The 23,508-nt window shown below is 39.9% G+C and overlaps 1 protein-coding gene across 3 annotated transcripts in view; it reads right to left on the bottom strand.

Annotated features, from left to right (window-relative positions):
* The window catches only part of LOC104277105 (thyroid hormone receptor beta), a 45,452-nt gene that overhangs the window by 12,703 nt on the left and 9,241 nt on the right, over positions 1–23,508 (bottom strand). Inside the window, exons 1-2 of one of the 3 annotated variants that reach the window (XM_009873687.1) lie at positions 13,384–13,730; positions 2,593–2,693 (exon numbers count right to left, since the gene is read on the bottom strand). In XM_009873687.1, the coding sequence (XP_009871989.1) occupies positions 2,593–2,693; positions 13,384–13,711 (429 nt within the window). In that variant the 5' untranslated portion in view covers positions 13,712–13,730. Of the gene's footprint in view, positions 1–2,592; positions 2,694–13,383; positions 13,731–20,130; positions 20,177–23,508 lie in introns of those variants that run through there. The other 2 variants (XM_009873758.1, XM_009873832.1) reach the window with 2 other exon arrangements.

Genomic DNA, 23,508 nt, shown 5'->3' on the forward strand with positions numbered 1-23,508 from the left:
AGGGAGGTGGTGGAGTCGCCATCCCTGGAGGTGTTTAAAGAACGAATAGATGTGGCGCTTGAGGATATGGTGTAGTGGTTAGAGAAATGCTGAGAAAAAGGTTGGACTTGATGACCCTGGAGGTCCTTTCCAACCATAATGATTCTGTGATTCTGTTACATAGAGAACACAGCGGGATCCCTGTCCTATTTGACTGAGGCCACTGAGAATGGCTTTGGTTTCAGTGAAAACAATGGCAAAATTCAAGTGAGATTTTATCTAAGGAATAGCCTCTTCAGCTGGGATTTTATGTAATGAATAGTCTCTTCGCTCCACTAGGTGAAAGCTCTGGTTTTAATAATTTTAAATAACACCTGGCAAAATCTTATAGCAGTGTGTAATTTCTTTTAACCAAAAATGCTGAATTAAGATGTACAGACAAGTCAGTATTTCAGCTTCATCTCTTAACTCAAGTGAAGACAATAAAGAGCCTTATCCTCATGAGAGTTCAGCTCAAGCTAAGAGCACAACTCTTTCTTTCTTAATAACGACAAGACCTGAGATCTCAATTAAACTGAGTTGCATAAAGCACGTGTGAGAGCCTTTGCAGGACTGAGCCCTGTCGGGTTGAGCCAAAATCCAGGAAATCACAGGCAACATGTCCTTATGTGGGGTTTGGATCAGGTTTCAAATTCTCATCTACTCAACAACTGGATTTGGATCCACTTGCAACCCTCTGATGAATTCCTGGAGACAGGATCTGCCCCCCTCCTCCCTGAAGATCAAAGACGGCTCCGGACAACCAGGGACATGGGGTAATCTCTAGTTACAGCAAGAGATGGAGAAATCTCTGATGAGTCTCAGGAAGGGGTACTGAACCTCTGTTTTCCAAACCCTGCATGGAACTTAATGTAGCTCTAGCTTTACAATGGCAAAGCTCTTCACCACCTGTGTTGAGACCAGCACATTTCACCTTCCCATTTCTTTGCCTTTCTCAGAATTTTTTTCAAAAATCCTCTTTGATCATCTCTAGATACAATGTGTTAAGGATGCTGCTCTATTTGTCCAAAAACTTCATCAGGAAAGTGTTATTTTCATTAATAAAGTGCATTTTATTGTAAGGCAACTACTGTTTTCCTGAATTCCTTTACTACATACCCATATAGCAATAGATGCAATGGATACAGTCTGGAGAAACACTTGAGTGACATCAGAACTCACTGTTGATTTATTTGTGTTTAAATTCCTCACAATTTCCTCTTCATGTGTGAGGATGCTTTGTTCATGAAAGCACTTGCCAAAGCAAACTTTTGGCTGTCGGCCCTGATTAATGTTTTTACAAAACTCAAGTCATTTTGAGTGGAAGCAACTAGTAAACGTCAAGTTCATTGAGAAGTCATTACCTATAACTGCCAACAAATCACACAACTTGAAGTGTGCATGCAGATCCTCCAAAGCATGAATTCAAATTGTCTACATAAAACCCTCCATCTTGTACAAAGAATATATTTGGAAGAACAACAGCTCAAACCAAAACAAAATAAAACAAAACTGTCTGTTTGTAAGCCAACTGTAAATAGAAGAAATAAATTAAATAGTTTTTGCACATTGTTAGCTCAGTTTCTTGTGCATGTAAGCATTATTTCAAATTGTACGTCAGATAAGAACTGTTATGCTCTATCTTTAAAATAGCTGATAGGCATAAACAAATTACTTTTTTTAGTTCCACAGTTTTTTCAGATATAAATATTTTTAATACATATTATGCATGCATGTGTATAAAACTATTGGAAGCCAATCCAAACCCAAAATCTCAGATCCAAATATTCCAGAGTTTGGGGATGAACAGAGTATGACTTTTGTGGCTTAGTCCCATGACACTAGTCCATGATATGTGTGGTCCCATTTGTTTAGAAAACAGACAAATGTATGGCAGTGAAATCATGTTCAACATGCCTGATTGTGTTACTCTATTTTATTTTTTTACTTGCCCAAAGTAATTTCTTTTTTAATTTTGCCTGTGACTTTGGAGATGCAATTCAGGGCTGAAAGCACATTTCAATATGTTTAAGTTAAAGAAGTCAAAATCTTTTTGAAACTGTTTTAACTGGATGTCAATGCTTCCCAAAGTGATGGATGTTACTGTTGTATGAGCACGTTGAAGGGATTTTGATTTTTGCTTCTTCACAGTGACGATGAGAGGCACTGGAACACTGTTAATCGCTAGAGACTCTTCACGGCCACGGACAGAATCTCAGCTATTGCATAAACAGCTTCACTGGAGCTGCTGGGAGGATGCTGACGTACACTGGCTGAGAATATGGCCAAAGAAACACTAAAAAATGGCAATGTGGATGCTAAAAGTTAAACAGCAACACCAAAAATCTAAATTTCCCATTTTCTTTTCAGAAGCAAACACAGCAAAAAGCAACTATGTTCCTTATGCATATGAAGAGTGGCGGCATAGCCAGATACGGCTTATCATCAGTACTGGATGTTCTTATTCACTTCTAATCTGTCTTTGTCTCATTCGGCAGCACAGGTCAGGAAGTCTGTATAATGGAGGAGCTGGAGAGCTATTTCTGATTCCCACTTTCCCACCGTGCCATTTACCTTGCAACCTTCGCAAGTGATGCAGCGATAATGATATCCGGTGGCTTTGTCCCCACATACTACACAGAGCTCATCCTTGTCTAAGTAACTGGGTATATACCCTGTAAAGAAAAAGAGGATGTGGCATGTAAACTCAATATAAAATGATATGGTACATTTGATATAAAAATATTAAAATTCACTGCAGATCTTGTCTACCAATCCCATACTTACAAAGTCACTGAATTTCCAGAATAAAAACCTTATACTATGTTACAGACTTATTCAAACAGAGCTTATAATATATTCCGCTTTTCAGACTGTTTCAGCATCTGCTGGTCAAGAGGGAGAAGCTGGAACATGATTGCTCTCTCCTGAATGAAACACTACCTCAGAAAGAGAAATATATTAATTTTTACGTCAAAGGCTTTGATGTGAAAAAAAAATAACAGCGAGATATACAATATACTACTCCCTTTTGCTTCACAAAAACCCCTGACACACTTGCATTGTGAAGATGAGATCCCAGGTTGCAGGGTGACTCAGGTAAGGACTCAATAGTAAGAAATATTTACTGCAAGATTGTTTGTTTCAAAACAGCTCCATAGGTGCGGTTAGAGAAGTACCAGCAACAGATAGCCTAAGCTCTATTGGTCATACCTGACCTGGGTGTGCTCTGCAGGAACATTTAATATAGCCTAAATTTAGGGCAAAATACGTGGGCATTCAAATGTGTGTGTATGTGCATGTGTTAGAATGACATTTTCTCTTGTGGTTTACGAGATACCCAACGAGTGAAATCAAATATTGTTGCTATGAAAAACGCTGGCAATGCTTGGTTCTCTTCCCACAATGACATTTGTTTTGATAAAATAAACATATTTTCAATTTGAGCAAAACCCCAAAACAATTCTGATGGCAACCAAAAAGTAATTCTAAACTGAAGAGAACTTTTAAACAAACCTTTCAAAATAAGTGTTCCCGTGACTCATAATTAATGGAGTTGTGCTACACAACTCTTCCTTCTGAAAAATCTCTCCATAAAGATGTAACAGAGAGATCTCAGATTCACCTTGAGGGGGGAGATGAAAGTGCAGCTATTTGTGTAACCGTGTAAGATTATATAAGCATATTAAATACCTCACAGAACCCCAGGATGGCTGAGGTTGGAAAGCACCTCTACAGGTCATTTGGTCCAACCTTCCTGCTCAAGCAGGGCCACCTAGAGCCAGCTGCTGTGAACCATGTCCAAATGGCTTTTGAGAATCTCCAAAGATGGAGACTCCACAACCTCCCCGGGCAAGTGCTCGGTCACTCTCACAGTGAAAAGAAAAGATTATTTTATTGCCTTCAGAAGGAACTCCCTGTATTTCTATTTGTGCTTACTGCCTCTTGTCCTGCCACTGGACAAGAGTCTGTCTCTGTATTCTACCTGATGGGAGATGAGGTATTGAGCCTTCTCTGCTCCAGGCTGAGCAGTCCCAGCTCTCTCAGTTTCTCCTTATAGAGCAGATGTCTCAGTTTCTTCATCATTTTTGTGGCCCCTTGCTGGACTTGCTCCAGTATTTCCATCTCCTTCTTGCATTCCTGCATGATCTGCTCCAGGTGAACCCCTCTTCGGAGGGGGGGTTGGTGACCCTGCTTTGGCAGGGGGGTTGGACTAGATGATCTTTCAAGGTCCCTTCCAACACCTAATATTCTGTGATTCTGTGTATTGGGGAGCCCAGAACTGGATGCAGCACTGCACATGTGTTTCACCAAAGCTGAGAGGAAGAATCACCTCCCTCAACCTGCTGGTGACGATCTTCCTAATGCAGACCAGCATGCCCTTGACCCTCCTTGTCTCAAGGACACACTGCTGGCTCACATTCAACTTGCTGCCCACCAGGAACCCTCAAGTACTTCAATGCAAAGCACTTTCCAGCTGGCCAGGACCCAGCCTATACTGCTGCATTTGTTATTCCTCTCCCAGTGCAGGATTTGGCACTTCCCTTTCATGAACTTCAAGAGATTCTTCCCATCTACTATGAGGATGATTAATGGACTTGAACATCTCTCCTATGAAGAGAGACTGAGAGAAACTGGGGCTGTTTAGCCTTCAAATGAGACGGCTGAGAGGGGACCTTATCAACGTATATAAATATCTGAGTGGTGTGTGTCAAGGGGAAGGAGACAATCTCTTCTCAGTGGTGCCCAGTAACAGGACAAGGAATAATGGGATTAAGTTAGAACATAGGAAGTTCCACCTCAACATGAGGAAAAACTTCTTTACTGTGAGGGTGACAGAGCACTGGCACAGGCTGCCCAGAGAGGCTGTGGAGTCTCCTTCTCTGGAGACTTTCAAAACCCACCTGGACGCGTTCCTGTGTAGCTGCCCTAGGGGATCCTGCTCTGGCAGAGAGGGGTTGGACTAGATGATCTTTCGAGGTCCCTTCCAACCCCTAACATTTTATGATTCTATGATCTCTCCAGCCTGCCTAGGTCACTCTGAATGGCAGCACGCCCGACTGGTGGACCAGCCACTCCTCCCACCACCTGCCAAGTGGCTGAGCGCAATCTATGAGGGCTGTGAGGGACAGTCCTCTGGATGTGGCTGCCTCTAACACCATCCCTTACCACTGGCTTGCTGAACCCATCAGCAGCACCACACGTTAGACTGGACTCCAAGCTGCTTGTCTTTACACAGCCCTTGCACCAGTACGGCTCGGTACAGCTCGGGGGCTCGGCACACCGCAGTCACACGGCAGGCAATCAGCAGCCAGACTTGGGGCAGCAGAGGGTGCTGTGCGAGGGGTGGCCAATGTGCCAGAGGGTCAGCTCAGGAACAGACATCTTAAACGAAAATGCCTTCCTAAGGCTACACTTGCCAGAGGTTCTCCAGAAAGAAGAGCCCAAATCAGAGAGAAAATATTTGAATTTAACTGAGCTTAAAATACCTGAACCTTCTAGGGACTGGTAAATAGATTAGGAGAAAATAAAAATGGAAAAAATGCAAGAAGTATTTGTACAGTCTACTTCCTATACCTAGTTTGAGCATAATTATGAGAACGCCAAGTTATAGAAGAATACATTAATGTTCCCTTATTAATGCTCTGAAGCACAAGCACTCTGAAGCCATGACTGGGTACCTGCATCTCAGGTTTGCCAATATTTCTACTGGCATCTGAAAAAAGAGTGGGGGAACGAGCTGAGATCTTACTGATGCATCATACCACTCCTTAACACAGTAAAGGATCAGCTTTATGTGCAGGTTACATTTCTCCACGACGAACAAGCTGTGCCTGAATAAAAACTGGTGGACACCGTGGAGCTGGTTCTGTGACCTTGAGGGAAGAGACACAGCAGGGTTTCGACTCTAATTTACATCACTGACTCCTAACGGACATTATGCCAGTGGGGGATTAGCAGAGGCTATTATCTTCATCCTGCCCCTCTTTTGCTCCCACCTGCCTCTGCACATGCAACACATACACAGCACGGAGCTGATAAAGGAGGCAGCAGAGTCAGCAAAGGGATGTAGAATTTCCCACTGAATTTCTCATGCAGCTTAATAGCTTCTCCTTGTTGCTGGTTGCTACTATTCCGTAAAACACAGACCTAGTACAGCATAGACCACGGCCTCTAGAATTCAGTATCCCTGGTTTGCTTCCTCAAGAATTACTGCTGAATTAAATGCCTTGATATTTCATTAAGCATATAATCTGGTTAGCACTGCTCATGTAACGGCAGCTTTGCTCTATTGGAGGAGCAGGAGACCACTTGTCTAAACCGCTTCCTTAAATATATACAGTAGCTTGTGCATGTGACCACTGGTGCTCCTCTTCCTAGTGTTTCACGACTTCATCCAATCCAGGAAACAGTCTCCAATGTGGCAGAAAAGACAAATCTCCTACACTCCTAGTCAGAAATCAAAACCAGCATCCTTATACACAACCACATTCCCATCTTGTTCCATCAGAAGTGTTAAATGCCAGCTATTTATCTGCGTAAACACTAAATATTATGTTAATCACTCTTGCAGGATTGTTCCCATGTCACAATGTAAGCACACACTCTGAACTCTTCTACTGATTCAACAGGAAGCATGGATAGAAAAATCTTATTCCAAGAAATCATTAGCAATAAAAGTGTGCCAGAAACCTATTTTTCCCTTCTATAACAAATCTGAGAGTGATATCCACACTTCCGTAACTTTTAACCCCTCCTTCCAATAGCTAATGGGGTCAGAAACTGCTAGAAAGTAGGAAAATTGGACCTTCAGCAGTATTTAAAAAAAATATAATTGAGACAGACATCATGCCAAGAGCAATAAGGGGACCTACATTCAGTTCTTACAAACTGTACCATCCACTGTAAATAATTTCTAGTAGCTGCAAATATGCAGTCTGACCTTTGTATACATTCAATGCAATTACATCTGTAAGAGGTGTAGGTAAGCAGCCTCAGTGCAATTCTGCTGCTACTCAGAGTTAGAAACAGTATCAGCAGGAGGAAATTCAACAGCGTTTTTCTGAACTTTGCACCCGCATGGAAGCCATGAACAGTGCAATGGAGATTTTTGGGGAAGCCGTGGATGGCAGCATTTGTCTGTGGGATGGTCTGAGGAGTAAGCAGACCACTAGACCCCTCTCACTCCTTGCAGCACTTAGGGATAAAAGAAGAGGGGCAGACTAGGAGGGACTTGTCTCACATCAGCAAGTACTTTGGCATCTTCTGTGTTCAATAACACTGAACCAAAAATAAAAACTCCTAAGTGGAAGAAGTAGATGCTCTGTGGACACAGTAACCCAAGTGGTCTCTTATGAGAGAAGAATATCTTATGACAAATCTCATGGGAACATTGGTGAGAACTGGCGTTCATAGTTCATCCTTTATTTCTTGGTCAAAACCTACTAAGTAAACAGCCAAAAGGAGCTGTTCGACGGCAACACCAGTCTCACTCAACCATATAATAATAACCAATATACTACGATAATAACCAATAACCTTGCTCTTTCATACCTCTGTCGGCTGTGCTCTAGCACTGTCATGGATGGCACGATCCTCAAAGTTAACTATCTGTCAAGTATGGCTTGAAGTCATTCATCCCAATGCCCACTTGGGATCTCTGCTTTGGGTGGAGAACACCAGTGAATGACCTGGACCTGCCACATCTGGTATTTCCTCTGCAGCCTCAAGTAACTCATTTGCTCCCCAGACTCCCACCTGCCAGTTTACCTAATCTTACTGTCTTGGCAAGGCTACTTACTCAGCAGGACCAGTTGCCCCTCTCTAGAAAAACATGTTGTATAATCTGTTACAACCAGCCTTTAATGGTGGTTTATAATACGTTTTAAATCTTAACTGTAGCTTCGTAGAGGTATGGCAAGAAACAGTTCCCTCTGATAGGAAAATGGGCAATGAGTTTGCCCCAGTAGCTGTATGGAGAGAATGAGATCTGCTAACCTATGCAGTCACCTCAGGCACTCTGTTTCGTTAATACTGTATGCCCACACTCTTAAATTACCATTTGCAGGAATGATACCTTAAAGCAGTATATGTGACCCTGCCTGGTGTAACAGATTGGAGAGATACAAATGAGACACTCGGTGGCTATTCTTGCCCCTTGCCTCACAACAAGGCAAAGAAAAGCTATTTCAATTAGAACAACCCCTGAAAAATTATGTTTTTTTTTTTCCCTCTGTACCCAGCATGCGTGTTTTGACATGTTTTGAGAAAAGTAAAGAACTGACTTCAATTTTGTTAAAGTGTTTTTGCACAGACTTTACATCTCTAGGTCTCTGTCTGTAAGGATAATATAATATCAGCTTAGGGTAAAAGAATTCTAGGACCCAAACCATACTGGACTACCAAAAAGGGATATGAGTGTCATCGATGCTAACAAATTATGTCTACACCAGATGCTCTTTATTAACTTGTTCCTGATCCACCACAGGTTTATATCTCACAAGCAGAAAAAGCCATTTTTTTGCTACTGCACAAAGACACTTGTGTGTTCAGTATTTTGATTTTTCACTCTACACCAGCAGCCATGTATTAAAAACATTCCCTGAAATCTTTCTTTCTCCTATCTGGTATGGTTTGCGTGACTAGAGACCGCTCACTAAAATGAGGAGCTTAAGACTTACCAGTAAGCTCGTATTCACTTACCAGATACTGCAGTATGAAATGAAAAAGATGAAATTAATTAGCACCTTGAGAATCCCCAACTGTATCAGAACTGGAAGGAAAATTCATACTGCTCTTCCACTGATTCCACAGTCACACTGTAACTCTTTGCAAATGATAAAAAATTACAAGAACCATCCAGGTATCATCCTTGATACTCTTGCATAGAAAAAGCTTAAATAGCGTGTTTATCAGGGAAAGCATAGAGCTGACTGAGAAAAAGCATACTCTGTTCTTGTTTGTGCCATTATCAATATTGATTTGAAAGGCTGGGCTGATCCTTGTCTCCCACTTTCTTTAAATTACTCCCACTGAGAAAAATTGCTTGTTTCTCCACCGAGCCTGGAAACACTGAGAATGTTGTTAAACGGATTCACACATTTCTTGTTAGCTAACCAGCTTGCTTGCTTGCTTGTCTGCAATTTTGATCTTTGTTGGCATTTCTTGACCTACAGGATTAGTAAAATTTGGCAACGGATTCTGCAAAGACAGAATTTGGAATATTTTTATAGTCTCCTTTCCCTCAGTGACGTTTCCACATAGTAACCCTGTTCTTCGGGGCGAGGTAGAAACCTTTCTGACAGTGGTGCATTTTGCACAGACGTGCTGAAAACAATTCAGCCCAGACTGTGCAGTCACTCAAACTGCCGTGACTGGTGCTGTACTTGCATCCATTACCATGCACTAGTGTAAGGGTGACACCATACAATTATTTAAATGTTTTTAGAGACCACAGCTTAGTACCACAAGTAACTTATTTAGAAACCTAAGCCTCACTGCACATTAGTTTTACTACTGGTGCAAAAGCAAAGTATGGCTTAGTTCAGTTTCCCATCCTTCATTTAGTCATGGAAAGGTTGTAGAGCTGCAAAGACTTTTTCCATTAACATTTATATTTAAAAAGAAACTAGAATTCCAAATGCATAATGATTTGCTGAGTAAGATGTAATTTATCTGATCGGTGGTATCTTCTTAGGTGGGTGGTCCAGAGTAAAATAAATCATTTAGAGCCCAAAATAATTGTTAACGTACCAGGAGCTGCTCTGCTGCAAAGGCCAAGATGACAAATGCTCTGTGTTTTTGTAAATTGGTTATATACACACATACTCCCTGCACTGATGAGAAGACATTTTGATAAAACCTCCACATTGCATTTTCTTAGCTACTCAGAAAGTACCCTGATGTTTTCATACCACTGAAAACTCAGTTTGGACTAATTCAGTCACACACTCTAGCAGTCACACAGTGTGTATTCGCAGCTGCATGTAAATTGCCTGAGAAAATACAAAGGCAAATAATAACAGCAATTACAATTATAACAACAACAACAATAACTTTCAAAGCCCCGGTCTCCCACCTTACTGAGAACCCTTAAAAAGACGGCACTACCCTCACCTTGTATGCTGGAAGCAAGGTGAGGCGCAGGGCTGAGGAGCCGGCACTGCCACAGCCCGACTCGAGAATTCCCACCTGGAAACCTTTGGTCTGTGGGGCAACCTCTGGTTACTCCCGCTCCACTCCACACCCCCAGAGCCTGAAGTTAAAGCCTAACTTGCAGACACCTGTGGGCATCCTTCACGTGCAGAGGGAAGCAAAAGCCAACTCTTATCCCAGTGTTAACCTTCCAGACCAATTTCCCAGGCTGCCCAAACACTGTGCACACACCGAATGGACGCCTGTACGTAATTCTTCTGTACTTTCCTCAGCACGCTACCTCTATGCCAAGTACTCCTCCTCACTGTATGGGTGGTGTGAGGGGACTGAGAGACACTCTGCTCAGCCCCCGGCCAAGGCTCGGGGGGCAGCAGCTACCCCAGAGCATCGCTCGTCCTGCGCGCAGAGCTGCAGGCTCACCATGGCCGGGAACAGAAAAATATTCCAGTTTAAGCTCCCTGGGACAGAACCGGGAACAGCACCTTGTTGTCACGATGATGAGCCCTGCCGCGCTCAGCAGATTTCGCAAAAAACAAAGTGGACCTGGTTGCCCATCTCCTACAGAAGGATGGGGTCAAAAAGGGCTTCTGTAATAGCACAAATATTGCGCAGCCCCCTTTCAACAGCGTACGCCACGGCACCAAAGAGAACAGAGCAACAAGCGGATGCAAAGCTAAAACACCTCCTTCACCTCCTGATTTCCTGGAGCACAGCTTTTTTCCTTTAAAATTCAAGTCTTTCATCAGAATGTGTGACAGATAGTCAGGAAACAATAGCTTTTAATGTACCTTAATAACTGGAACAACTTAGTGCTTTCTAATATTTTAGAATAACTGTCCATACTTTCTAAATACTTGGTATTTCTCCTTTAGTGACACATTGTTGGGCTCTTTGGATCTTGTTTTTTAAAGTTATTTTCTGAATTCTTTTAAAGTGACATAGAGTAGTAATTAAAGTCCCCTTCATAAATGTTAATTCTTTCAGCATATAAAATGCCCATGTTTTTTCCTTCCCAGAGGGAAAAGAAGATTTTAACCATTTAATAACTAGCAAAAGTTTTGATAGGAAAAGACTCAATGTGCTACTGTAAAGTACACAATGTGCTTTGAACAGTATATTATTGAGATTATTAACAGAAATGCTAACTGCAACAATGAAGACTCCTTGTGAACACCTGCTTAGGGACTTAATTTTGCTTTAATGGGCTATTACCAAGGCTTCTCTAACAAACTCCCTCGCCCCCCCCAAAATCAATTCTGGATCAATATAGACACACATGCCCTGTGTAGAGCCTTCTGTTCTTAGGACAGGATTAAAAGATTCGTTAGTTTTACGATAGCTTGGTTAAAAGATGGAAATTAAAAAAAAAAAAAGAAAAAAAAGGGAAGATGCACATGTCCCACACAGTTTAGATCTCTTCTGCTTAACAAACTCAGCATCTGCAAAGGTTTGACAGAAGGGAGGCAACTTTTTATTTATTATCACAGTAATAAGGCTCTACAGAATCCCAAAGCACGTTGCTCAGTTTCCATGAATGATCAATTAAAAGTCTGCTTGAGAGCCGGCTTCCACCAAAATTGACGGCCATCGCTTAGTGAAACTGCGGAAGCACAAAACAAGGGCAGACAAGCCTTTTTAAAAACAACTCTGTATTCTTTCAATCAAAACGGTGTAAAAACTTCAGGTCAGGTGTCTGAGCACTGGAATAACTTACTTCGATCTAGGTATATCAATTATTATTTATAACCTTTAACATGATGAAAAACATATCCCTTCACTGACTTTGCAATAGCAAGTGTTTATTTTCTCTAAGTTAATCCTGAGTACTATTTTTCTTTATCCAAAAATAGGACATGGCAAAAGTCCATGAAGAGTTATAAATTCGTTAGTTAAAACCCAATAGCAGATAAACAGCCTTAAAAGGCATTTAAAATGTTGCAGAATACAAAAACATGCATTATCCACAACTACATTTAGTCTACAATTTGATCATGTTCTTACAGCTTTCCAGAACAGGATTTAAAAAGATATTTCTTTCTTATGAAATATAATGCTGTTCAAAGTATAAAATTAAGACATTTTTCTACCAACACCTAGGTTTATTGCACCAAGTGCTAATGAATATTGCCTGCACAAAGGAAAATATTTCAGTGCCCACATAGTTTATAAGATTAAACAATCAACTTTTTACTACAAAGCCACTTTAAAAGTAGTAAATAGTGTTTTCCCTATCTACCTAGTTACATCAGATTCATCCGGGTTTTGGATAACTGCATACCAAAAATCAGGTCTTAATAGAAAAAGGACATTTTGTACTGGTACAATAGACTGCGGTTTCTTATTCTTTAATAATGTGATTTAAAGAAACACAGAGAACGTATACACTCCGTATGCATCAGTTTGCTTGTAGGAGGTCAGAACAAATAACACCAGAAACATTTCTCGGTGTTTGTTGGTATTTTGGGATCTTTTCGAATCAGCCTTGCTTATTTGAAAGTGAAAGAATAAATTCTAAAAACAGCCAATGACTTAACTCTGAGGGAGCAAATATTGCACTCCAACTACCTCTCACAAAGATATTGATCAGATCAACTTTTTTAATGCAGAATAGACTTTCTTGCACAGACACATTCCTGAATTTTCAGTCTTTTTTTGCTTTGCATAATCAGAAATCACGTATTTTTTACTTAAAAAGACGGCGACTCTATTAAACGTAATAAATCTCCCGTATTTATTTCCACATATTTACAGCTCAATTTTCAAAATATTTCTCCCAAGTTGCTGACTAAACAGAGTTCACATTTACGGACAGCAAGGACTCATAGAGATTGTTTGCACGTAACCAGAAACACAGCGTTAAGATGCAGAACATATAATGCCGACATTTCAGAAGAGAAACTTTCTGATCTAGCTCGTTGGTGAATAGAAAATGACCGTAACAACCCCAGAAAGCAGAAAACAAGCAATATATTTGCAATTGTCTTTTACAGATTATGAAAAAGTGCTTGGAAATCCTCCTCGCTCAGAGAAAACCTTACAATCACCTAGCAACCTATGTTACTGCTGCTTTCAGTTTTGAACAGGCAGCCTTCACATTCAAAGATGCATCTGAGCCAAATGATGCAACTGCAAGTTTAAAGCAAAACAAAAACAAAAGCAGAGAGTATTATCTTTTTCTTTTTTTCCGTTATTTAAATAAATCGCCCCTACCTTTCTTCTGAGAGTACGATGGCGACTGCACTTGAGAAAAAGTAGGTTTTTCTTCGGTGAAATATTCAGGTTGGTTGTACTGATTCAGGGCCATGTCCATGTCAGAGTACTCGCTTTTAAACACGTTTCCAGGGTAACTACAGGTATAAGGCTGATTCACCGCCCAGGCCTGTTCCATATATATGTTGTTACCGTGCAGGACCTGAGCATCGCAACTGCTGTAACCCTGATTCTCTTCGATATATGTGCAATAGTCAGTGGACTGCATGTAGCAGTTGCTACTGGCAGCTGGGTGCACTTCGTATATTTCTTGCACACAGTAGTTCATTTTGTTACCCTATCTCAGCTTCTACTTTACGTACACACACACATGCATACACATGCAGGCATGCATACACATGGAGCGGGAGAGGACCGATGAATATACACCAACAAAGTCGACGGCAAAACAGCCCCGTTTTACTTTGGAGCAGCACCTGATGTGCTAAAATCCTATTTATATTGGGACAGCTTGTGAACTCCCCTGCCAGTCAAACATATTGGGAAGCAGATTTATGACAGTCAAAGGTCTTAATCTGTGACTGTAAGTTAATTCCGAGGGAAGATGGCAGACAGGTAGCAATGACCACCAGACAAAGAAGTGGCATCCCGGCAACCCTCCTGTTACCCTGTTTGTCTGGAATAATCATTTTATAAACCATTTCCAGCCTTTTCCAATATGATTAGAAAATGATTACTAAGGCAAGGACACAGTTATGTCACTGTAGTTGTCAACTTAAGTGTGAAGCATTATAAAGACTGCTTAAGAACTCCCAGAGGGGATACACTGAAAATCCTAAAATCAATAATCCTGTTTTTCAGCATTAAACCATAGAAAATCCAATAGTGCTGTGCTGATGACCCAAACAGTAGTCTAGTTTTACAAAATTTAGCAACTTAATCTGTCATCAGCTTTATTGATTTTGTTTTACAGAATTACATGCATGAATCTCCCCAGCCTTCCACACATACACAATCCTGCCCACTGCCTGGTAATGCATTTATGGGAAAGCAGCTTTTCTAAACTTCGGTGATTTGGGGAGGTAATTTCTATTGAGTTCAACAGGTGGGAAACTTCAAAATAATATAATCAGCGAGAAGAATGCTGCTTAAATATTAGCGGCAAGCTAATTGCTTTGCTATTCTGCTTTGTTATCTTTTATGTTTCAGTAATGAAGTATTTTTAGAAGTATATCTTTTTTGACAACAGGCCGACTAGAGGAAGGAGGGTTTTTTGCTGGTTTTGGCTCACCTATGAGCTATGAACATGTCAACACCACTACAACAAACGCTACATGATCCTGTAATTGCTTATTGCATCCTAAGCTTCTTTATGCTTAATATCTCTTGTTTAATCAGCCATTCTTTTTGATCGAAAATAAATTTTTTTATTTTTAACTTATATAAGTCACTGCTTGCCCTTTGCTGGGCTAAATGTTTTTTTTCTTTACAGCATAGCTAAATTATTGTAAAACTTGTGAAGTCAGTAACAAGACTTTAATGTCTGGTCTTATTATTAGGAAGCGGAATTACTACTGATTTGATAATGAGGTCTTAGTTTTCTTATTTCACTATTTTAAAAAACCTACATGATTGACTGAATTACCATGTAGGTTGATACTTTTTATCACCTAACAGCCTTGATGAACATACACCTAAATGGTCCTAAAAGTTCACTGAAATAGGTAAAAACTGGGCATGACAAGCATGTATTGAACATATACCTAAATGGTCCTAAAAGTTCACTGAAATAGGTAAAAACTGGGCATGACAAGCACGTTATTTCCGCTACTCGATACTGTTTTAATGTTTCAGTCCAACACAAAGAGCCGACGGAGAAATGTTCTCCTTTCCAACACACAACCGTAACTAACCTGTCTAAACAAGCAGCATTGCCAACTAATATCTAATGTGCAGGCTAAAAGAATTCAGGATGAGTGTTTCTGCGGATCAGAGAAGTTAAAATTCATGCTTGAATTTTATTTTTTTTCCCCTGTAACTATAAAAGAAGCGCCTTTAACACACATTTCTTATTAACTTGCTCAGAAAATAATAAAGCATTTGGTAAGTCAAAATGAACTCTCTCAAGATCAATTCTACCAAAGCCAATGAAGTTGCTTCCAAAATGAACTACTAAAATTCCGATAAACTAACATCTTACTTTGTTAAGAGCACTGATAGTTACTGAAATCCCAGAAGTAAAATACAAATGAACGCTCATTCTCCACACTGTTTTTATCAACGATCTAATTCAACAAACACCGTTCTGAAATATAATGTGAAAAAGCACACAACAGAAGTTCATTTTCATTTTAGCTCCAGCCCATGATCTAGATTTTACAAAGACCGATTTTGTCTGTGATAATAAAGAATGTCTAAGGCCCGATTTTTCAAGAATGTACGTTCAGCACTTCATAAAAATGTGCTTCCTCAGAACCTCCACAATAGTTGTTTACACGGAAACCCCCAAACGACACCCATTTATGTGGTCGGCTGGTAATTCTGTACTACATACACATGTAATGCGTACAACCCGCTGAGCTTCCTTCTCCACGCTCCCCAGAACAAAAACACTCCACATAAGAGCAATACGTGGGTTGCCCATTTACCACAAAACCATCTCCTGTGCAGCTACACAGGAATTTACGTTAGAGCTTGCACAGAGGTGAGGCTGGACTTTAGATGTTAGCAGAGCAGAATACCTAGATACTTTTAAAACATCCAGAAAAGCTTTGGAGAACTAGGCTTTAAATTCTTAGTGGCAATTTTTCCCCATGTGCCTTTGTTTTGCCAGATGAGTCAAAATTCCCACAATTTTTCTCTTCTCCTGTTCTCTTGCCCTTGATTTGATTTAGTTCTGTTACTGAAAATCTACACAGAACTGATATCATGTGTAGACACAGCAGCTCCAGTCAGGATGGCACCTGAGGATACGGTATCTCGATGCGGCACAGCCGCTGACTTACCGTCTGTTCCAAAATAAATCCCTCAAACATTTCTTATTTTCTATTGCTATGTCAATAACATTTAGAAATGAGTCATACGTACTACATTTACTGTAATACTGCAGGGAATTAAATTAGATGAAACTGTGAAGAATGAAGAGAAAAAGAAAAACGGATGAAAGCTTTTTCTGACCCGAAAAAGAAGAAAAAAAAAGAATGATAAACACTGCCGGGGAATGCAGTTACCTTACCTTTACTGTGCTAACATTAAAGAGGTTTATAGCACTGCCGATTGTTGTTCCCTTGGAAACAACATCAGTTCAAAAAACACTGCAAAAGATTTAACATCCCTATTAGAACTGAAATATTCCTAAAATATTTTCATTTTAATCTCTTAGAGTCCAATCCTGCAGGTCCCTTTCATGCATCACTTTGAATTAAATAATCTGTTAAAAGACAGTCAAATAGAGTCTTTATCAAAAGTCTGAAAGTGCAGCAGAAAACAACATTAACAGCTTTTCTTTGTCTTGTATTCTGATTTGAATATTAGAGTCTTCAAATCATGTCATGCTGAGCTTTCATTGCCTCCAGCAATGTAGTATTCCACTTGGAATTTTATTAGTTCACAAGTGTCTGATTATGTGAACACATGGAAATTAATCACTATCAGAATGAAACCTCCGGTGCACGCAAACAGGCCAGTGATAGAACAGAAACTTTGAAACTGCAGCAGCAGAGAATCCAGAGTCTGAACCCTTCACAGTCTGAGGCGTCGGTTCATTGTACTAAAAAAGGCAAAAATCACTTGCTGAACACGGGACTTGAACGCCCACAGCAAAAGTTAAGGCAGGACAGTGCTCCTGGGGATGATCCTCCTGACAGTGCACCCCGACCGAGCGAGATCTTCCAAACTGTGCACCCCCGGTCTAGATCTCCAGCTCTCTCGCTGCGGCAGGCAGAGCCCCTGCGCGCCACTCCTAAAAGATTCGGCGGTGTTGGTATGTGGGAGGCATTGCAGAGCATTCCAGTGAGCCAGGGCAGAGTTCCGCTTCGCAAGGACTGAATGGAAGGATCTTACCTTGACTGTGTTCATGAATAAAATCAGGTATTTGGTCAAAGACTTTTGCGCATTTGACTGTGTAGTTGCAAAGATTAAAAGTGCCTTCCTAAATACTTAACAGTTACGTACACTTGGCTCATCAGCTCCTAGTTTTACAATCCATATTTTTACAGGTTACAAAGTAACTGTTACATTTTCCTATTTACAGATTTCCTTGTTGCCTGCACTCTCTCAGCCACCTCTCATAAAGGTGCACTTCCAGGACTCCTAGCACATAACACGCGACACATCCCTTGCAGCGCCTATCTTTTTGTACCATAAAGAAAATATACTGAAAACTAGTTAACACCTTTGGAGCAGAAGAACTAACGTGGCTTTTGCGACACACATGATTTGTCAAATCCTGCCATCTCGGTGCTCACATGACAAGCTACCACCTCTCTTCAATATGTATGTTCGCACTACTTCATTCATTCACTTTATGTACTATGATCAGACTCTCAAAACAGTCTCTCAAAAGTGTCTATGCAAACTTATTGTTAAACTAAGTAAAACTGATAACATCAGAATCCAAAATAACACCGAGAAATTACAAGAACAGAAAATTAATTCTATATACTATTTATCTTATTTTGAAATCTCTATTTGTGACTAAACCATGATGTAGGTAGAATTATGAAATTCTAGTGCTTAAAAATTACAATAGAATTCGTATGTCTCAGCAGAATCAAAGACACAACAATTGTCATTTTGTCTACACTATATTTTAACAGGGATACAGTTGAGGGAAAAATAGTTAAAGCTTTCTGACACAAAATCATTTCTTTGGGCTTGCAACAGATGCAGCAAGCATCAAACTAGTGGCCTCTGGTTTAAACCCGAGGAAAATCTTGCTTCCACAATATCACGCCTCTTCTACGCACTAAGTTAGTTCTTTCTCTAAAACTACTTCTCTCACAAATCCTGCTGTACCTCGGTTATGATACGCCACTGAATTCAGATGTGACTCATAAAACGCCAGTGTGATGTGCCTTTTATTGAAACACTTCAGACTCATTAGTCTGTTTGGATAACAAAGAACGTCATAGCTTATATTCAAATGTTCGGATTCACTACAAATCGAGTTCTCCTTGAAAATACTTGACATCTTGACTAAATGTGGTTAAAAGAGAATGGAGCTTGCACTTCCATGATCAAGAAGAGTCTTTCAGGGTTTGTGCTTGCTTTTTCTTGCACTAGTTCCTTGCACTATTCAGGACACATGTAGGGAGCACACGGTTTGAGCGGAAAGCATTTGCTCCTCGAGAGGTCTGCCAACGAACCAGCCGACAAAATTCTTGAGTAGTGTTTGACAACTTTTAAGATGGTCTCTGAGCAAATATTGCTAAGAGTAATTACGGATCTGTGACCCAGACAACCCAATTTGTTAAGTCTCCCCACATCTCATAATTGGAAGACTCTGTTAGCAGACATCAGTTAATTATGCAGCTTATCCCTCCAGAAAGTAACCGCCAATACTTAAAACATGTACCTCTTCTGAGTCGTTCCCTACCCCAACTCTACGCGAAAACTTCAAGGTAAGAAGTTCCATTTGTTCAAGAATAAAACTGAGCAGAAAGCCAGTTAATGTAGCTTGACACAACGTAATTAACAGACTCTTGGCTGGGACTGTCTGGGTTTGGCAGCCTCCTGACAGCCCTTAGTAAGACGTTAAAGCGATCAACACCTGACATCTGTTAGCAAAGAGGCATTCTGAGGTAAAGAGCAACTAAATCTAAAGAAATCAGGTACTTAGACCAGTTTAACTTTTTCATGAGGTGATATCCTGCCTGACACCGTAATCTTTCTTCCTGGAGTGACGCAAGACATAAGTAAAAGAAAACAACTTGTAGTCCCTCCCTCCCAATATGCAGTAATTATTTTTTAGGCGAAGAACAATGAAGAATTATTTATCCCAATTTAAAAAGGAATAAAAATAACTTACGCACAGAATTTATGCTAGTACCTAAACAACTGTGATTCTTAAAAGAAATTCCTTCAATGCCGTGCTGACGTGAGCAAAACAAGCTACCTGAAAGAAAACGGTTAATTCTCCTGACTACTGAGGCAAAGAATATTCATAACAAGAAGCTCCACTTATCTGAGTTCTGTACGTGCACTCAGTGAGGCTTTGGGGCTGGTTAGTAATAAGAAAGAAGAAAAGACAAACACTGCAGTCACAGGTGAGAGATGAACACCGAGAAAGTAGTAAAAGAATGCCTTTGTTCACGTTGCAATTCTAATGTATCAAGGATATGCTTTATTTAAAAAGGCCAGGCTCAGAAAAGATTTTTTATCAGCTTACTGAGACCATAAAGAGAGAGACAAAGAAATTTTTAAAGCACTAAAGGAATAGATATTATTTTATATTAAGTATCGCACAGAAAGCCCCAGTAAGTACTCATCACATTGGCTTTTCACAAAGCTATTAAACTGAATAAAAAGGACTACTAAAAATCACAATTATCTCTGCTGAAAAAACAAATAAACTAAAATTTGGAAAAGTAGTAACAAAACAAGAAAACATCCCCCACATAATAATGCTTTTACCAATGGCCAAACCCCTGACCATAAGCAAAGATATAACAACCTGGGGGTTTTGGTTGTTTTTTTTTTTCTTTTTTTTTTTTCCCCTGCTCTGCTCTGCATAATAATGCCAGTTACCTTTACATTTTTTTTCTTCTTTTTGGTATTCCTGGGCACTTGACATGACTTGAAAGTTTGCTTTTGTACAGCCTGGCTGTAAAATTGTGCTAGTCCAAGTAGAAGCATGCCGACATCTTGAAAGCTGCTGTCCATTCTTCTGGGTATCATAATTTTTGGAGTGTCTTTTCCTACAGAAACAGTTTTCCTCTATGCCCACTACATTCCATTTCTGATTTCTGTCAGGAAGGTGAATCAGTCTGTCCCATGACAGGAGGCCACGTCCTGGAGGTTTGGCAAATACTGCAGGGCTATAAACTGTTGGCATTGCCAAAATCTTGCTCAGGTGTGGAGTTTTGGAAAGCAAGTGGTTCCCCAGGTCTCCCGACGCCGCAGTATTCCTGTGCATCTCCACCTGACCGCACTGATATGATGCGGAGCCCTTCAGCCATGCCCATTCAGCCACCATAGCTCCCCTTCGGCACAAGTAAATATAAAAAATTTCCCGTCTGCGAAGCCTGAACAAGTAGGCAGCTCTACATGGACAGGCTAACCCTCAGATGTAACTTTCGCAACACCACAACTACAACATGGGCCTCGGGGCAAGTTACCACCAATTTATTGCCTTGCTCATATGATCATTTGAGGTCTTGTAGGTCGAGGCTGGTCGTGAACAATTTTCAGATACTTAAAACACAAAACATCAAGGATTCAGCCTTGTTTGACTTTGCTCTTATCGCAGGCTGACCTGAGGGACACTCTGTTACCTAAGTGTGACATTCTTATGTGGGCATGCTTAGCAGTTCCGCTTTTGCTACCTACTGCCTTTCTCTAGCTGTGGTCACAGTGGAGTATCAGGGATGCTAATTTTATCACAGGAGCACGGACATTTGGGTCCCGTGTAGCTAATGAACAGTCCTCAAGCTACACGATTTGATCTACGCAGTCAGAATGATTAAGCAAATTTATTTATTCCCTAATATAGAGGAAACTGAGATACCACTAGCTGATAAATCTGTAAAACTAAATACAGCCTGGTTTTTATTTCTGGATAGCAAAACTAAATGCTATAGAAATGACACGTCGGAGATGATATTCCACATTTAAAGAAATTATTTTATTTTATAGTACATGTATAAAAATTCAAATACAAAATAGCTTTCTAACTTGTGTATAGAAAACAGCAAATTCCAGACATCTGATGAGTAGTTAGCAATTACAGTTTTAATCATAATAAGATTCTGCTATTTTAATGGATCTAAGAGTTAATTTCATATACATCTCAGTCAGTAAAGTAATTCATATACATATTAGTAAATAAGTGGATTATAAGTCAGCAAATTCCTGATAAAAATGATTAAAAGTAACTTTTGACTTCAATTACCAGATCTATCATATTATTGCTGTTTCTGAAAGTTATGTCTTAAGACTTCTCTGAAGTGTTAATACAGGACATATTCAGAAGACTTAATTATGGTTAGTATTAAATTCTCTTACCCTGTGACAATCCCTAATAGTATACATAGCTTTCCTCAATATCTTACTTAATTTTAAATGTCAGTGTGTACTTTTTTTTCTGCTCACTTGGTATTTGAAGTCAGAAGTCCACTCCTCCTGTTCACTGTACCTCAGCTGGACAGCACTAACAGGAGTTTGTATGGGAAACTGGCATCGCCGACTTCAGTGCATTGGGCAGGTAAGTTAACTACTGAATCTGCACTCATTTACTTCTGGATTTATACATCCACCCTTAGCTCAGACTTGATTTTCTTAGTAAAATCAAAAGCTAACTCTAAATGCAGATAATATGGCAAGAGAATATCACTTGTAGGAGCATAATCAGATTTAAAATAGAATAGTGAAAGCAACCCAGAAAATACTAGGCAATTAAATTAAAGAACAGAATATAAAACTTTTTCTTTTTTTTTTTGTTTTGAACACTTCTACATCTTCTGGACTTCATAATAAACTTAAGCTCAGAGAGAGAGACTGGATTGTTCTGGTAAGATGCCTCAGGAGCTGCACAGAACTTCCCTGTAAGAACTGAACTGAACTTGGCCACTTCATTCTTCTTGGCAGGGAGAGGAACCCACCCTCTCACCAGGCTCTGTGTAACCTCAGAGAATGTACCCTGCAGTACGAGGCTACTCTCCTCTTCCTTGTCCTCCTTCATGTTCTAGTTATCTTCCATAAGTCACTTACAAATAGATACTCTTATGCTTCATGGATTTCTGGAGAAGACCACTGATGCCACACAATTCTCGACCTTGTTTGAAAAAGTCAGTTACTCAGTTCTTGCTATTGGTCCTGGAAATAAGATCAGTGATTCATAACCCAGGTTGTTCAATGTTTTTAGGCAAAACCTTCTATTTTTCCTAAATTTACCTTTGATATTAAAGGTTAGCTTTGCTGTCTTTTAGTCTGTGAGTATTTGCTTTACCTCTTAGTTTAGTTAAAAAACACACACTCTTTGCAATGGTAAAATATTTGTTCCCCAAGTATTCAGAGAGGATGTCACACAAGGCCTAAAGATTTTTAACTTTACAAGGAACTCTAACTCACTCCTTAACATAGAAAATAAAACATGATTTCCAATCGCTGTGCCTGCAAAGTATCTGTTGAATTTTAAAGTATGATTCTAGACACATATAAATTATGAGAAGAAACTGATCCTGTTATAGCTTCCATCATTTGGAATTTGCCCAGGCAGAGTTTACAATGGCTGACCCCACATGAAGCAGCTTTATCCTCTCTTTTCCTTTTAATTCCCTCTGAAATTCGTTTCACTATTTTGACTCTTATGTTAGCCCCAGTTTATTTAATTTTACAAGCTTCCACTTTATTTCACAAATTCTCTTCAGTCACCAGGGACATTTTAAATTCAAATTGTAAGGAACTATCACTGAGGGGTCTCGTATTTTGTTTCCTTTTATTCCTATGCTGTGGCACACCAAATATGTACATCCTAAATTACCATTCAGCTTATTAAACTGTTAAATTACAGTTTCACTACAGGATTACATTATTAACCCACTCCTTTTGTTTAAACATATCTTGCCTGAATTTCTCAAAAGCTTATTTATTTATTTTTTTTCCCCAACGGAGAATGCAGTTTAGATCTTCTACACCCACTCTTCCGTTTTGTCAAACCAAAATCTTTGATAAAGGATGCTAATATAATTTTGTCCAAGCTCCCTAATTGTAAGAAAGGCATCTCCCTCTCCCCCTCTAGCTACTGCTAAAATGGCTATAATCAAGGCAGAAAGCTGTGCAGCCTGCTGGGATGAGTCACGACTGAAACCACAGGCCCTACTTCAGAGTAAAGAGGGACTAATAAGAAAGGCCTAGAGCTCTTCTTGTCAACATAAGGAAAGGAATCATCAAGTAATTTCAGAGATA

The sequence above is a fragment of the Apaloderma vittatum genome, unplaced genomic scaffold (genome assembly GCF_000703405.1).
Source record: "Apaloderma vittatum isolate BGI_N311 unplaced genomic scaffold, ASM70340v1 scaffold11350, whole genome shotgun sequence".
In the NCBI taxonomy this organism is placed as follows: domain Eukaryota; kingdom Metazoa; phylum Chordata; class Aves; order Trogoniformes; family Trogonidae; genus Apaloderma; species Apaloderma vittatum.